The following is a 16,970-nucleotide window of genomic DNA, read 5'->3' on the forward strand; positions in this document are numbered from 1 at the left end:
CAAAGGGGCACCGCCAAAATTGGCTAAGAAAAAAGGCAACATGTAGAGTTGGAGAAATCACAAGTGTGAATGATCATTCAGAGAAACAAACATCTCACCTCATTCTTCGCCAATATTCAGACCTCATATGCATTATCGTACAAGATCTTGGATTTCTTGGTGAAATCGCACAAGATCCCATCATTTGGCTCACTCACTGAAGCTAAATGCAAAAATAAGGTCAGGCAGGAGGTTAAAGAATACTTGGACCAGTTTAGACAGATCATTGCTAAGGAAGACCTTGAAGTAAACATGTAGTACATGCATAAGTACATTGGAGGCCTTGTCCAAATCAATACTATGATGCTCTTGCTAAATAAGTAAATCCAGACTGGTTCTAAATCAGTGTACACAGATTCCATGGAGGCTAGAGTTTGCTATCAACTTGATCCCATTTCACAGTTTGGGGAAGTCGTCGCATAATACAAATCTTGGCACCAACATGTGACCGAGAATCTACGAGCCAAAGTTGTTAAGCTAGAGTTTCCCCAAACTCAAGCTTGACTTTTGTCTTATTAGGCTGTTTAGTTGGTTCTACCCAATTTTGTTTTATATGGTTACGAGTGTATTGTAATATTCTTTTGTAATTAATTTGTAAGTGGATTTCCAAGTGTCAATTGTGGAATTTGAAGAGTTATGTTGTAAAGAAGTTGAAGAGTCATGAGGGAAGTCCAAGAGTCATAATGGGAAGTGAATAGTCACCCCTTTTGTTATAAATAACCCTCACAACTCATGTAAACGACTTTTGAGGGAGCCAAGCTTTTGGCTAGGCTTAAGCTTAGAATCAGGAGCTTGGAAGTTTGTGAGAGCCTTGGCTTCTCTGTAGCATAGAGGGAGTATCCTTCTTTGGAGGAGAATGTGTTGACTTCATGTTCCACTATTGGGGTTGGTGGTCTATCAACAATATATGTATGATTGGAACTTTCATTTTAGTAAAAGCTCAGAGTCAACACATTTTCATGTATATGTTGTTAATATAGTAGGACTATTCTTGTTATGTTTGTGATGTATGTTATTTCACTTATACTTATGCTTATGAACTATTTTTTTTGAATTGGCACGAATCTTGCTGAATGCATGTTGTTGTATTTTTCCATCATGGTTAACTTGTGAACGATTTTGCAGGATAACTTGTGATATATTTATGTTTGTGTGTTCCTTTCAAGCTGTGTAATATTATAGGCTTGTAAGAGACTCACTCACTTTCCCTTCATGTGTTAGAACCTTCATGCCTTACACTTGACTTTCCACAGAGTCACACACTTGTTCCAACTAAAGTCACCATACGCCCCTCTATGTGTTATTGTAGCCAAGGAACATCATTAAAACCCGTTACATCGTCAACCGGGTCGTATTCCGAATGGGACCCTTATACCAAACTATGTGAGGTATAATTGGGGCTTCATATCGAGGAGATCCCTTGAATGTTGGTAAGTCGAGCACCATCAACATGATCTTATGATTTGTCACTCTATGGTTACTCCATAGCCGTTTGATGTTTTGAAAACCATTTAAGTCTTCTTCCTGGTTTTAAATTGTCAAGTAACTTGCACACACATGCTCAATCTTTAATTAGTTCATGAGAACACTTCCTTTCTACAAAATTGGACATGCATAGTATTGTCCATAAGTACAGTACCCATGCGATGTTTAGCTCATGTCAACAATCAATGCACACTTTTACGCTAATTAGAGGATGACAATCCCCCTCACTTTTTTGTGTTTGTTCTTCTAGTTTGGTGAGTTTCTCAACTATCATTTTTTGTGAATTTTCACTTTCATAAGTGTCACTTTCAAATTCGTGATTATCGTTTTGAATTTCTTTTACTTTAACAGGTGTCATTTTCATGTTATCTTTTCTCTGGCATATGTCACTTTTAAGGTTGTTCACATTTTGCAAGTGTCGTCTTCATGTTTTCCTCATCTCGCAGGTGTTTCTTTTGTGCTTTCACTCTTACATGTGTCACACCTTTGCATATCACCAAAGTTAGTTCTAGCACACTCTTCTATGTTAGATGGTCTTTCATACCAATGAAATATGCACTATACACATTCCTACAACTTAGCGCACCTCTGGGTCACAGTTTTCATTTCTGTTGTAACTTGTGTTTTAAGTGTTCTAATGTGTCATTTCAACTGTCGCACTTAGAAATAGGTGTTGCTTTGTTGTTTTTTTAAGGTGTGAATTTTGTTCATGAGTCCTGTGCATTTTGTTGGCTTGTATTGATGGAATTTATGTGTGCGATCCATGTTTGAGTCGTGTTAGGATTCATTTGTTTTTCCTACTCTGTTGGTCCCGCACTTAGCCATTTTAAGAGCTCTTCTTCGTCCTTCAACCTAGTGAAAGTTATAAAGGAATTAACCCTCTTACTAGGTGATGAGCATAACTTATTCATGAGCCTAATTAACATATATTTCTTCCCATACTTGTGCACTAAGTATTTTCTAAGGTATCCCCCCTCTGACAATGCATTAGTACTTCCTAAGGATAAATTAGCTAGCCTTGTGTTGCCTCCCTTAGTGAAAATTGCATTCCATATGAACAAGTAGCCACTGTTGGAGAGAACTGTGCTCTCCCAAGCCTGAGCACACTTCGAAACAATGAATCACACTTTGAAGCAATGGAGCTCTCTTCGAAACAATGAAGTGCATTTCAAACATTGAAGTGAAAAATCACATTTCAGAATAACAAATACCCTTTGAGCGCACTTAGAAACAACAAAAATCACTTCGGAACAAAGAAGGATCCTCTATCTCTTAAAAGTGCATGGCACACTCCTGAAGTCTAAATCTTTTGAGCGCATGCCACACTCACGAAGAAAAAATACTTTCCTTAAATCACATGGCACACACATGAAGCATGAAGCCTTAAGTTGCATGGTACACTCACGAAGCATGAAGTCTTCATCCTTCCCTTTGAGTGCATGGTGCACTCTTGAAGCTCGAATCCTTTGAGCGCACGAAACACTCTTAAAGAGAAAAGCCTTCATCCTTCTCCTAAAGAGTGCATGACATAATCACAAAGCATGAAGCCTTCATTTGAGTGCACTTCTTCAACTTGAAGAACTGTGTCCTCTTAGTTCCTCTTGAGTGCACAAGCACACCACAAAGGCTCGAAGCCTAACCCCTTCATCCCTTCGATGTGCACCCTTGTGCCATCCATTGTTCTTTGAGCACATGAGCGCACCCTGAACCAATGAATTTTTTATCCTTGATGTTTCGACTTTGCGCCTTGCGCCCTCCTTATTCTTCTTAAGCGCATGAGTGCAGTTGGAAAGCTTGAAGTCTGACACCTTTTTCCCTTCGGTGTATGTCCTTATGCCCTCCTTAGATTCCTTGAGTGCATGAGTGCATCTTGAACCAACGAATGATTCCCCTTCGTGCTTCGGACCTGCACCCTATGCCCTTGAGTTTTCTCTCTCTTGATTAAGCACACAAGTGCACCTTGAAGGCCTCTTGTGAGCCTTGATGAGTTTGACTGCACCCTCCTAATCAAGCCTTCTTCTTTTAATCCTCTCACAAGCCTATCATGAGTTGACCATTCCACGGGCTAGGTAGTGATAGAGTAGATGTTTTAAGATTGATTTTGTCTTGTCATGAATGATCTTCATTAGTAGGAGTACTATCTCAGCATGACAAGGTGATGCTCAAGGAAGATAGTAAAGAAGATGAAAATTGAACACTTGCAGAGAAGAAGCACAAAGAAGAACAATCATGAAGACATGAAGAAGATCATGGACCATGAAAGAAAGAAGACATTACATGATGACTCAAAGGATTCTAATATTGATTAAAGACACTTTGGAGGGTGAAGATAAGAAACAAATCATATCTTCCATGAAGATGAAGCATAGATCATATTTATCATCAAGAATGCAAGAGGAAGCAACAAGGAAGACAACTTGGCATTGCCACCTCATCATGAAGTCCACGTCATCATTGTAAAGTTGTAACTTGTACAAGTACCATCATAATGGTCAATATGTGTCCATGTGTCATGCCACATCATGTGGAATATAATGATGTATACTCAAGGAAAATGACAAAATGTAGTGTGTGGAAGTCCAAGAGTCATATGTGGAACATGAAGCGTCACTTAGCCATATATGAACAAAATGTATTTAGGAGAAGTCCAAAAGTCTTTTAGAAGTTCAAGAGTTGCATAGAAGTCCAAAGGTCATAATTGAAGTCCAAGAGTCATGAGGGTAACTCAAGAGTCATAGCGAGAAGAAAGGTCATCCCCCTTGTTATAAAAGCAACCTCATAACACAAGCAAAGGGATTTTGGAGGCTTAAGCTTTAGAGAGCTAGTCTTGGCTTCTCTACATATGAGAGAAAACTATTCTTTGGAGAAGCAAAAAGTGACTTAATGTTCCACTATTGGAACTAGTGTCTCATTATTGTAACTGTCTACTTGGATCTTTCACCTAATTAAAATTCAATGAGCCAACACATTTTCATGCATGTATCGCAAATGTTTTAGGACTATTATTGGGATGTTTACAATATATGTTGTTCTCATATGTACTAGAGAAATTGAACTATTTTGGTGGCTTTGGTACTTATCTTGTTGAATGTGTGTTCTTTTCGCTTTATAATCATTATGTGAACTATTTTTCTAACGAATCCTTTTATGTTCTCACGTGTCTCTCTTAGGTTAGTACTATTACTTCCTTCCAGAGACTCACTTTTTGTCTCCCGCTCGTGAAGGTCTCCTTTTACACATTGCAATCGGTGTTTCACAATTTCAACTTACTTGCTTATTCAAGGTTTATGTATATAATCTCTTATGTTATCTGTTGAAACCTAGACGAATCTTACAGTTATGGTAGTTGGATCAATACTCTGGATGGGGATCCTACTCCAAATCGTGTGAGGTTTAATTGGAACTTCACATCGGGGAGATCCCCAGTATGTTAGCGGTATCCAACACTATCAACATAATGCAAAGTAGGGATGCCCTGGGACCAAACATTAACAACATTATTATTATTAATTTTTATTATACAATTAATAGTAGTGTGTTAATAAAACTTTCTCTAGTTGCTTAATAATTTCCTTATTTCCTAACGTCTCTCTCCTCACACTACCATTATATGTATAGGTTAGTTCTCTCTTCCTCTTCACCTATGATTTTTTGCTTTATGTCCTTGATGATGGGTGAAGTGTTCACTCGAATCATTAGATGTTTCAACGCTTTGTAACACGGTTTTTCTCCATAATCTACTTTCTCTTCATGAATCATCATTATTTTTTCTTTTTTAATGTGACATGCATATTATAATTTTTCTTTGAAAGATTATTTAAAATTTTATTACTAAAAACAAAATTACAATATAACAAATTGAATTGAATTATCTTATTATTATTAGATTGAAATTATGTTTTATTATTATGACTTTTTTGACTCATTACTCTAGCATAATATATTATTTAAGGTTTCACTACAATATTTAATTTATATATTAAATTGTAAAAAAATTAAAAAATATTTTCCATTTTATTTTAATTTTTAAAATGAATTTTATATAATGTTTTTTAGAAATTTATATAATTTTAGAAATCCCGTTGGATTTGTTAAAGGCCCTTTAGACCCTAAAGACATGAAAAGTGTCTACCTGATCCCTTGTTCCTGTGGGATTCCCTACATTGGAGAAATTGGTCGCTCCATTAACCAGAGAATCAATGTGCATGCATCAGACATTAATCACAATTGTTCCCACTCATCAACTCTAGCTAAACATGCGGAGAAATCCAAGCACCATGTCTGCATTGAGGGTTCCAAAGTCCTTGTTAGGGTTTATCACTTCCACCATAGGAAGTGTTAGCTTTGCTACAATTTTGAACAGTTGAGGGTCAATGACAGCTTGGCAGTGTTGTTGGTGCTTAAAGGAGCTCACATCAGTCTCTTTTTCCTTCCTCTTTCAATTTCCTCACACCATCTTAACCTCCCGTTGTTTCTATTTTCATTCAAAATCCTTCGTAAACCGTAAATTCCCTTTTACCCCGTTGTTTCTGTTCTATTTCAAAAACCCTCGTAAACCCATGTTTATTTAGCTCGGGCGCTTAACACATGACCCGAGCATACAACTTGGCTCTCTCATATAACCCCCCCTCCCCCCGCTTTGATCTCCACCGTCGATCGCATCCTGATCCGATGGTCTCCGCCGTTTCTATTACGTGCTAAGCCTCGTTCTTATCTCCACCGTTGATCGCGTCCATCGCTAGATCTAAGGGTGGATGCTCCCCCTGATCGCGCGACCCGTGCACACATTAACCCACGAGGGCGGTGGTTTTTGTCTACCACACATCGTGATCTTACGGGATCACGTTGTTGCATACGGATACCGCCGAGCCCCTGTAGGCGGTGCGGGGAAATCACCTGCCAACCGTAACTGCTTTTCTCTCGCGCGTTATCTCTCGCGTACTTTCGTCTTCTGATCACCGTCGGATCTGCCGCGTCTAGATCCGAAGGCCCCTGTTCCTCCATCTTTATTTTCTCCCGATAGATCCTTCTGACATGATCTCCGCCGTTCATCTGTGGATTCGACAGCTGTTAATTGTTCTCGTCACACCTCCGCCATACTGTATTTACTCCTTTGACTGTCTTAAGCTCCTGAAGGACAACAACAATCAGCTACCTGTATCCGACACATTCAATCTACAACCACCGCATTCAAGGAGCAGAATGGCCAAAGGACAAAAAGGACACTCTCGAGCAGTTCAACCATTTATCAGTGATGGAGCATGTTCCATATTATATGCCACCTGCTCAGAGGAGGACTGCAGAGCACCAGAAAAGGTCGATTTTGTCCATTAAAATCAGCAGATTGTATCAAAGACCATATCTGATAATAAATGTGGTTGGTGGTTAGTTATGACCCCTCCACGCATAGGTTATGCAGAGCAATTTTTGTAATCAACCTCCATATATACCCAGAAACAGAATGTAAGAGGGTTGATGAATGTTATTTTGATGTAAGGTTCAACTTCTAGAGACTGTAACTACTGTGATACCTGCAACGTCTGGTCTTCATTTTCAGCTAATGCAAGCTTCTTTTGCTGTTAATTGCTCACTTTCCACTTCTTCTTTGTTCCAGGTTGTGCCTGTTATGCATTTTTAATCTGCTTTGATGTTTAGCATTAGAGGGGCTGTCATCCCACCTCTGTGTTAGAATCTAGTTAGTATTATTGAATGTGTATGCAGGTTTCTATTGTTTTAATGCCAGAGAGCTGTCATCCTGTCTGTGCATTAGGAAATAGATTTACAGACCTTTTAACTGGTTGCAGCTGGCCATCATAGGGTCCTGTGCATCTGCTGGTGTGATCAATATTCTCCATCATCACATTTTCCTTAAACTGTGAGTAATTGGTGGTCTAAAGCCTTGTAGTCTGGGGGTGTTCACCCATGTCTGGGGTTAAGCATAGTAGAAGTGGTTATCTGGCTTGAATATGCAGCATTTCTTTCATTCATCCACCATTTTCCAACATTTTTGTTGAGTTTGTAATGTTCCTGAGCATCTCTGATATACAACCTAGGAGAGTTTCTTGGGGTGATAATAGGAAGCTTAGAGAGGCTATCGAGATTGAAAGGCATGCAATCAATCTCAACATGGATGATGGTTGGAAATTAAGTAAGAGTTGTATTCTGGCCCTCTTTTCGTGATTCCACCCGTTTCCTTTTTTTTTTTCTTTTCTTTTTTGATTAATTTTATATTTGGTTCTGTTTAAAATTAAAATTTCTTATATTAAACTTATTTTAGTAAATATTCTATTTTAACCCTTGTAGTATTATTAATTTTATTTAATTCTTATAATTTTATTTAATAAAGATTTATATAATTTAAAATAAATTAAGATTGTTTATAACTAAATATTATTTGTATTATTTAATAAATTATTTACTAACTGCTAATTCCAAATTATGAACCCTATAATTTTATTATTTAATTCTTTATAAATTAATTAATTTAATATATGTAATTAAAATAAATAAATTCTTAATACTTACTTTATAATTAAATAATATTTTAGCAACTAATTCCTAACAACTAATTTACAATATTATTTTAATTAATTTAATAATTAATTTAGTAACCACTAATTTCCAATGGCTATTTATTTTTTAGAATCAATGGATTTTTTCACCTTTGCTCTAGGGATGAACCACATTACTTGGTTCCAAAGGTCGACCAAATCCTAATGATGTGATTAATTCGAAAGCCATTACTATTTACAATATAGATCACAAAAGTCTTAGATCTAACATAATGGTTTTTATTATTACAATAAAAATATTTTGATCTGTTTGTAGAAAAGTTTTGCTATATGAATAAAGTTTTTTTTTTTTTTTTTTTTTTTAAATTATGATTATGATGGAGAGTTTATGATATGGTTTTTTAAGGAGTTAATAAAATTATTTTAAATAATAATAATGATTTCATTTAACAAACTAACTATTTAATTACTTAATTAAATTAGTTTTATTCTTTTTGTCCAGTCAATTGTAGCTGCTGCCCAATCACTTGTAGGTATTTCCTTGGTCAAAAGTAGTTGTTTCCTTAGTAAAAAATAGTAGTTTTTATAGCCGTTGAATGACGGATCTCTCTATTTAACTTGTGGCCTTGATTTGTTTCTTCATCTTGTCATAATGATGAACCACGCTGGTAAATGCGTAGACAAATGAATTCCGATGTGATTATTGCCGAAATTCATCTTAATAAACCTGGTATGTGTGATTATTGCCGAAATTCATCTTAATAAACATGTTATGGATCACATAAGTCTAAATTCAATTATATATATATATATATATTTTCTAACTTATTAAAAAGATTTTTATTTAAATTAATGAATTTGGTAGATATAATTGATGATATATTGTGGTTTTAATAAAATATGATTATTAAATTAGTAAATAATAATATTTAAAATTAGTATTTAATTTTAGTCTATAGATTTATACACTTAAAAACATGATATTAAAAATTTATAAAACATTATCATATTTAATTTTGCCGTACTCTAACAATTATGCTTTTTTGCTCGAAAGTTATGGAAATTCTGGGTATATTTTGAAAAAATCAAGCAGGGATTTTTGTAAATCCAAGTAAAAGCTGTTTAAATTCATAATTTTAGGTGCCCTAACAATTCCTTCACCTCCATAAACGATTCCTTTAATTTTTAATTATGTAAATTTTATGTCTAAAAAAATATTTTAATTTGATATTGTTTAGAAATTATATAAAAAAAAAAATTGTAACATTAAAAATAGTAAAATTCTTTAAAAACAATTAATCAATAAAAACAAAATTACAATATAATAATTTAAATTTAATCAATTTATTATTTTTAATTTACTAATAATTTATTATTATTATAAATATTTATTATTTAATGTCCATTACAATGTGTAACTTATATTAAATTATTAATTGTTAACACAATTATTAATTAATAATAATAATAATTATTATTAACTCATTCTAATTAGATAATAAACAAATGATTAAAAAAGTAAATTGAAAAAGGGACATGGAATTTTCACTTTGAATTGAACGAGATATAGAAAGGTTTGGCGTTGTCAACTAACGACGATCTAATGATCAAGTGCATTTCCGGCCCATTTGCAGACCGTCCGATCGGGCTGGAGCTAACCAGTCATATATTGGGTATTTAATGCCCTCAGAGCAGCACGACACTTAGCCCGATAACACGGAGCGGGCAAATATTATTTAATGCCGAATTTACCCGCTCTCGTGTTATCGCGTTAAGTCGCGTGCTGCTGTGAGGGCATTAAATACCCAATATATAGCTGGTTAGCTCTTTCTTTAATAGACCGAGTATTCTCCTCGCTAGAATTCAGAGAGGTTTTGCAGTGGGTCCCGCTGGTGTGCCTGCCATATCCATGGTGGCGCGCTGAGACACCGAGTCATCAACGGACTCGTGCTGCTCAGCTGTGGAATATATCGGACAGTCCGCAGATGGATCGGGAATGCGCTTGATCATTAGATCGTGGTTAGTTGAGAAAACGAAGCCATTCTATAATTCAAAGTGAAAATTCCATGTCCTTTTTTTAATTTATTTTTTAATAATTTGTTTATTAATGATGTGGTTTGTTTCGTAGTTAATTGGTATTAGTTAATACTAATAATTTTTATTACTAGCAATTGTCCCAAAAGGTACAAAGAGAGGCCGATAGGATTATTAAAAGCAAGAAACCTCTACAGATAGTCAAGCATATACAAAGCTTGCTAGTGACCAAGACAATAACCACCATGACCATCCCGTACCAGCAGATTTCATACTAAAACAACAAAACCAAAACCAAACCATTCATATCAATATATTAAAACACCTTCATGCTAAAAACTCAATAGATTATTGGCAACACACTTTATTTTTTTAAATAAAAAATAAATTACACTGTTTTACATGATAAATGAAAAGCGGAGAAATTTGTGATTTGCAAATATTAAAACAAACCACTTACATACGACGAAGACATTAAGTAATTGTAATATGCTTTTCCACATTGTAATTTAATATTTTAAAATAACCACGCGTTATCTAATCTATTTCTATCTTCAACTTGTAAACTCATTAATTATTTCTAAAATTGCTGTCCACTTATACCATATATAAAACCACCTTAATTAATAATGATAACCCCTCAAGTGAAGGTCAGATCAACAATGGTTAATTTCAAATAAGAAAAAACATTATTTACTTGAACCATGAGAATTGAAAAAGCATTATTTAAATAGATTATATAAACATAAACCATTCCGCAATATCAACATTATTTACTTAGATTATGTCAACATTTACCATTGCATGTATTTCGAATTAAAAGAGATTATTTTTTATTTATTTTATAGGTAAACATAGAAATAAAATCCGGAAGGTAACCATAACCAGATGGAAATAAGGTAGGCCCCGTAATTGTATAGTGCAATTAGAAAGTCAAATTATAATATTATTAAACCAATACTTATTGTATTCATATGTGATGTTTAATAAAATACAATTAATTTTGTGATCTATAAATAATTTTGTAACTATTTTTATTTAAACATTAATAATAATAATAATAATAATTGAAATGACAAAATATAAAGAGAACCCTTCTTAGGTTTTTCTACATTCAAAGTCGCACCCATGCCTGATCCCACAACAAAATAAATTGTGAATAAGAATTTCAATCAAGGGAACGATCATGGATGATTTTATTATTAACACTTCGAGGAAACCATAACTTTAGGAATTGGATAAAACAATATACATAGTTAATTATATCCTTTTAATGATCTCTTTTTCACAATCATCAACAAATTACCCTGAAAAAGTCCAGAAAATGATTTACCTGTTGAAACCCCACAATTGAGAATATAGACTTTGTTAAGAGGAGCGGGCAACACAACTGACATGCACAACTGTATACTGGCTGAAAGTGGATGTGCCAAGGAAGTGGTAAATGGGTTTCCCGTTGATTGAAAACCTCGACTTCCCATCATTTATCATAACCCCCCTGTCAGTGTTAATTCTTAGAAGATCACACATGTTGCTTTTGTCTGACTTGCAGTGTCTGCATTCTCCACATTCTCCAATAAATAAGGGAAGCACACTGTCACCCTCCTTGAGGTCAGTCACCCCTTCTCCAAGAAAATTACTCTCTTTTCCCTTTTGGAATTCTACATGATGCCTGCTAGTATGACTAATTAATTTTTTTGAAATCCTACATGTTTGCTAGTATGACTAATTAATTTCTTTGAAATCCTGAATGCCTGCTAGCATGACTAATTAAATTTTTTGAAATCCCACACGCCTACTAATATGACTAACTAATTTTTTTGAATACATAGAACTCATTGGCAGGAGCAGAGTGCATACCCAGCTGCTTCATGTCCCAAAATGCAGGGAAAGAGAGGAGTTTGGCCCCGCAACCAAAGCAGTATCAGTATCAGTCATTCCATTTCACTGCTAAAAGCAATATTTGTATGTGTTATACAGTACAGTGCAATTGGAGATGTGTAATTAATATCCTTCCTTAAAATTTTCTTGATGTTTAATGATAATTATTCATAGCATACATTTGCTTCCCAGAAACTTGATGTTTAATGATAATTATTCATAGCATACCTTTGGTTCTCACTTTCATTGCCTATGGAGGAGCCACTTCCACTTCTTCAATCTTCAGAAGCTCCCCTGCACCCCATGCAACAGCAGGTGTAACAAAAGTACAAATCAAAATATATCAGATTTCAAGAAGCATAAATTGCACACATACAGTTTGCATAAATCCAGCTTAACCCTGCAAATCAATTTTGCCATGAAATGATATACATGAAATAAAAAGAATGTGGCAATGACTCCTTGCACTGAACTGAACTGAACTGAAGTAGTTACCTTTGCATTTGATAACCTGGCCTGCAGTACATCTCGCCATTTTCCTTTCTGCCCAAACAAACAAACTTACTTTTGCCTTTCGAGTTGGTGTTGCAGGAGGCAGAGATGGATCCTTTAATTTATATTCTACTTCCTTTGAAATTGCCTTGAGTGAATGATGTTGAATTGCTTGGTGATGTAGAATCGTTTTTGATATCTTGACACAGGGTTTGATATCTTGAAAATCGTCTCCACAGAGTTTGGGATTGCCTATAAATGCCTCTCTGAATTTACTCAAGCTACTGAGGACTGTTCCAGACAGTTGATTGTTTTGATAGATTTAGGAAACTAAACGTAAGGTTGGTTAAAGATGTAACGACTTTCCCCTTGAGTTGATTGCTGGATAGATCAAGGTATCTGAGGTTTTGGATATCACCCATTTGCATAGGTATTTTACCAGAAATATCATTTCCTTTCAAGTTAAGCTCAATAATATGCACGTCATGAATATGCAACGTCATATATTCTTTGTATATACAACATAATTTGGTGCATTTTAGGGCTCCCAAGACATTTAGAGTGAACATCAAGACCAACACACTTATTCTAAACTTATAATATATAAAAGGTCTCTCTAGAGATTCACATTCATTACTAACTGAGAAGACACTCCAAATGCTCAAAATATCAAGAGAAGCTCAAATATCGATCACCTTCGCCAATCAACTTAAATAAGGATTGCTTTTTCTGAAATAAAAAAGACAAAATGTCAACATTTAAACAAATTTCTCCAAAGAAATATGAGCAAAGATAAATCTCCAAATCATGAGAGAATTGACTTCCTACTAGTGCCAAGAGATCGATCACTTTTTATGTGTCGCTTGGTTGATTGAACTTGCGGCAACAATCTTTGAGTCCTTGGTGATACAGAATTGGGTTTCCCATTAGGAGTTGTTGAAAGAGAATGTCTCCATATTATAGGAGTTCCCTTCTCCTGAACATCTGGACTCGACCTTAGAGAATGACCACGCAGCTTTGCTTTTGTGACTAAGTAGCAATCATGCAACTTGGAATCAATCAACTACCTTGAGAAGCATGTTCAATATGCTCAGTTTTAACAAATCCAAATGAACTGTCTCTTGTGGGTTCATGCTTCTATAATGTTATTTAGCATATCCTCCTGCCTTAATAGTATTTTACGCCTAATAATAACAACATTGTGATATATACCAAATTGAGTATCTAAATTCCTTTATCTTGTAGCATTTCATTGTAGCATAGTCCTTGCCTTTTCTTGATATTGTAACATAGTCTTTGCAACATCCAATACAATTATTAGTATTAAAAATTTAAAAATATATTTAATGAAATCTCAACCTTTAAACTTGTATTGCTAATATAAACCAATTCCGCTCACTAAAATGTTGTAAAGAAAATGTAATTAACTTTTTTTGTGAGGATTTCTTATTTCATTGACATGATCATCAAAATGCAAAGCTTTCATCTGGTCAAAGAGGCTCTGTGTGTTTTTCGGCGAAGAAGACGGAGTTGTGACTTGCCTTGAAACAGAGAATACATCACCGGAGTTGAGACTTGCCTTGAAACAGAGAATGAGCGACATCATCAATCATCACGCATAGAAAATTATTATTTGATAAGATGAGATTAATCTGATTTTTTTTTAATAATAAAAATTACGACACCTTTTCGAAAAGTATTTTCACTTCTGAATCAATTATGAACTGTGAATTTTACATTGCAGTTAATTAGTTTATTTTTGAAATTCCGTAATTTTTTTTATTAAATAGAATTAAAAAGTTCAAATTCAAATTTCGATCATTTAATCATTCCGATAATCTCAATCCTGCAATTAATTATTTTTCTTTTATAATAAATGAAAATGTCAAGGCAATTCAAAACCTCAATATTTCTTATAAAAAGTCTCATAAAGTTGAGAAGAAAAATATCAATATTCGAAGAAAAAATTATATGACATTTATATTTTAATGGAGTATTCGTCCTATATGTCCTAATGATAGGTGAAAATATTTGAACATTCAAATCCTCAATAATGTTTTACAAAATATCTCTTAAATTGAGAAGAAAAATATCAACCTACTTATTAAAATTGAAAACCTCAATAATGTTTTACAAAATATCTCTTAAATTGAGAAGAAAAATATCAATCTACTTATTAAAATTGAAAAGCGAAAAATATATAAATTTATATTTTAATTAATTATTTGTTCTTCCTAATAAGTTAATATTGAAGAAAAATATCAACCTTCCTATCAAGATTGAAAAGGAAAAAATATATAAATTTTATATTCTAATTAATTATTTGTTTTTTATAATATGCGAAAATGTTAGACCATTCAAAAACTTTAATAATTTTTTACAAAATTCTTCTTAAAATTAAAATGTAAAATTTTTATGAATTTTATATTGTTAACCAAATATTTGTCTTTTATAAAATATAAAAATATTAGACCAAAAAAAATACATGAATTGTGCAATCTAATCAATTATTTGTCCTTATTCAATATGTCCATTCAAAAACAGATTTTGGCAGCAACAGAGTCGTAATTTTTTTGTTTTTACCCAAGGTTGGTTCTTGCAATAATCGCGCGTGTATGGATAAGAATACATATGTTTGATAATAAATATTCCGGTCTCCGTATTTCAACCTGAAGGTTGGAGTGTAACATGCTCACTTTAATGTCATCGGAAAAATACTTTCCGGTGGTTGTGGATATGACGGTTTCTCCGCTGGCTCTGCCAGCTTCTAACACTTGGCAATGGCATTCAATAACGCCGGCTCAGTCACGTGAAGGGATGAGGTCCGGTACTGCAGGGATGTGCACCCTCAAATTCACCACCCCCATCGACGACTTGGATGTGTTGCAGCGCATCCGAGGGTTGTGCTGCGTCGAAAGGCTTTTCCATGGTTTATGCGGAGACGAAAGGTAACCAAGGATCATTTGCCCAAGGCTCTGCCTCAGCTCCAGCTAGCCCCCAGACTAGCCCCGCCAGACATCTTGCCGAACTGAATCCGGGAACCCGCCATAATTCGTTCAGCTCGAGTTACTGGTACTTGTTGCCCATACTGTAAATCTTTTTCTGTTATGGTTTTTTTCTTTTTGTTTTCCTTAGCTTGCTGCTCACAGTTTTGTTTGTTTTTAAGTTTGAATTATTACTCGTTCCGGCTAATGGGTTCTCTTGTTTTGTTTGCTCTTATGGTCGAGGATGAAGCTGTCATCCTCCAGCATCCGCTCATTGGGTCTACTCGGTGCTGTTCGCTCTATCGAGTTCTTCCGGGTTCCAATTCGCCCACAGGTATGTACCTATTGACAAATCTCTGGTAGGGTTACTTTCAGTTTTGAATGCTTGTGGTTATTCTTGAATGGTGAGCAGAGGGTCTCTCCTGTAAATTCTTTGGAAGAAGGCCACGCAGCCCGTGATCTTACGTCCCCTCCTCCTTGTTGACACAGGGAATTGGCGAGTATCTTACACCTCACCAGCATGCCCTGCACCCTTCAGGTTTCAGGGAATAACTTTCGTCGTGTGTTTGGTTATTTATAAGTTCTTTATTCTGTTATTTATTTCCATGGATATATATCGACTTTGCTTTCAATTTCACTATGGGTTATCTACACTAGAATAAAAGACGGGAGTTCTGTATTATTTTATCAACTAAAACCCCTTACCGCACACTGTGAGGTAGACAATAGTTCTGAACATTTTTTTTCGTAAAAGTTAACTGTAATCCCTTTCTAATACCCCCTCTACCATTTCAACTATTTCACTCGGGTTCGTGTGATACATGGTGCTGCCGTCCACGCTGGAACCTCCCTGCTCTATTCCTTGAGTTTTCTACGTTCTCATGTCCTATTTGAGCTTAGGTGGCAGTCTCTAATATGTCCAACAATTGTCTACCAGATAAGTTTTTTAATAGTCCATCCCAGGGTCGGCCTTTTGCCCTACGATTTCCACTGTTCGTACTTGAATCTCCACCCTATAATAATACGTTTATTTTTTTATTTAATCCCTACTGCCTCCTCTCACAGTTACCTTTCAGTTCATTCTAAGGGCAACCAAAGCTCGGTTTTTCCACTAATTAATACCACAGTATTTACTAATTTCTACAGGCAGACTATGATACTATTTTACAGATGCTGTAGGAAAAAGAAATCCTCCTGCAATACAAATGTATTTCTAAAACATAACTTTACCAGCTATTTGGTTCTAAGAGAATTCTGTACATGCCTGGTTTTGCTGATTAGTTAGGATCTTTCAGATAGTCACCCAAACCTTGGTCTGGTTTCAATTCAATCCTCCCGACTATGAGGTTCGTCCTTGAAGACCAGAAAACCCCCCCTGTTTCTTGCTAGACCGCAGTCTTCCTCAAGTTGCTCTCGTACAGCGAGGCAGGGCTATCTGGTTATCACCAGACTTAGCCTCTTGCTTTTCCTTCTTGGAAATCTGCCTTTTTCTCTGCCTGTCACTACAGCGCAGATTTTTTCCTCCCTCCCCTTTTTCTCTCAG

General features: G+C 35.1%; 1 protein-coding gene across 1 annotated transcript; it reads left to right on the forward strand.

Annotated features, from left to right (window-relative positions):
* The first annotated feature begins 15,143 nt into the window (after window positions 1–15,143).
* On the forward strand, window positions 15,144–16,333 carry LOC149164220 (uncharacterized). The gene is made up of 4 exons (XM_089429410.1): window positions 15,144–15,270; window positions 15,362–15,515; window positions 15,678–15,761; window positions 15,917–16,333. The coding sequence occupies exons 1-4, from the start codon at window positions 15,144–15,146 to the stop codon at window positions 16,005–16,007; spliced, it is 456 nt and encodes a 151-aa protein (XP_089285536.1). The 3' UTR covers window positions 16,008–16,333.
* Window positions 16,334–16,970: the final 637 nt, after the last annotated feature.

The sequence above is a fragment of the Pinus tabuliformis genome, chromosome 5_1 (genome assembly GCF_031772625.1).
Source record: "Pinus tabuliformis cultivar Carrire ecotype Pingquan chromosome 5_1, CPIR1, whole genome shotgun sequence".
Lineage (NCBI taxonomy): Eukaryota > Viridiplantae > Streptophyta > Pinopsida > Pinales > Pinaceae > Pinus > Pinus tabuliformis.

Bases quoted from the DNA above. Each gene is read 5' to 3' on its own strand.
- LOC149164220 (XM_089429410.1), top strand. From the start codon at position 15,144: ATGTCATCGGAAAAATACTTTCCGGTGGTTGTGGATATGACGGTTTCT. The intron at 15,516-15,677 runs GTACTTGTTGCC...TCGAGGATGAAG, and splicing joins TCGTTCAGCTCGAGTTACTG to CTGTCATCCTCCAGCATCCG. The intron at 15,762-15,916 runs GTATGTACCTAT...TTGTTGACACAG, and splicing joins GGGTTCCAATTCGCCCACAG to GGAATTGGCGAGTATCTTAC.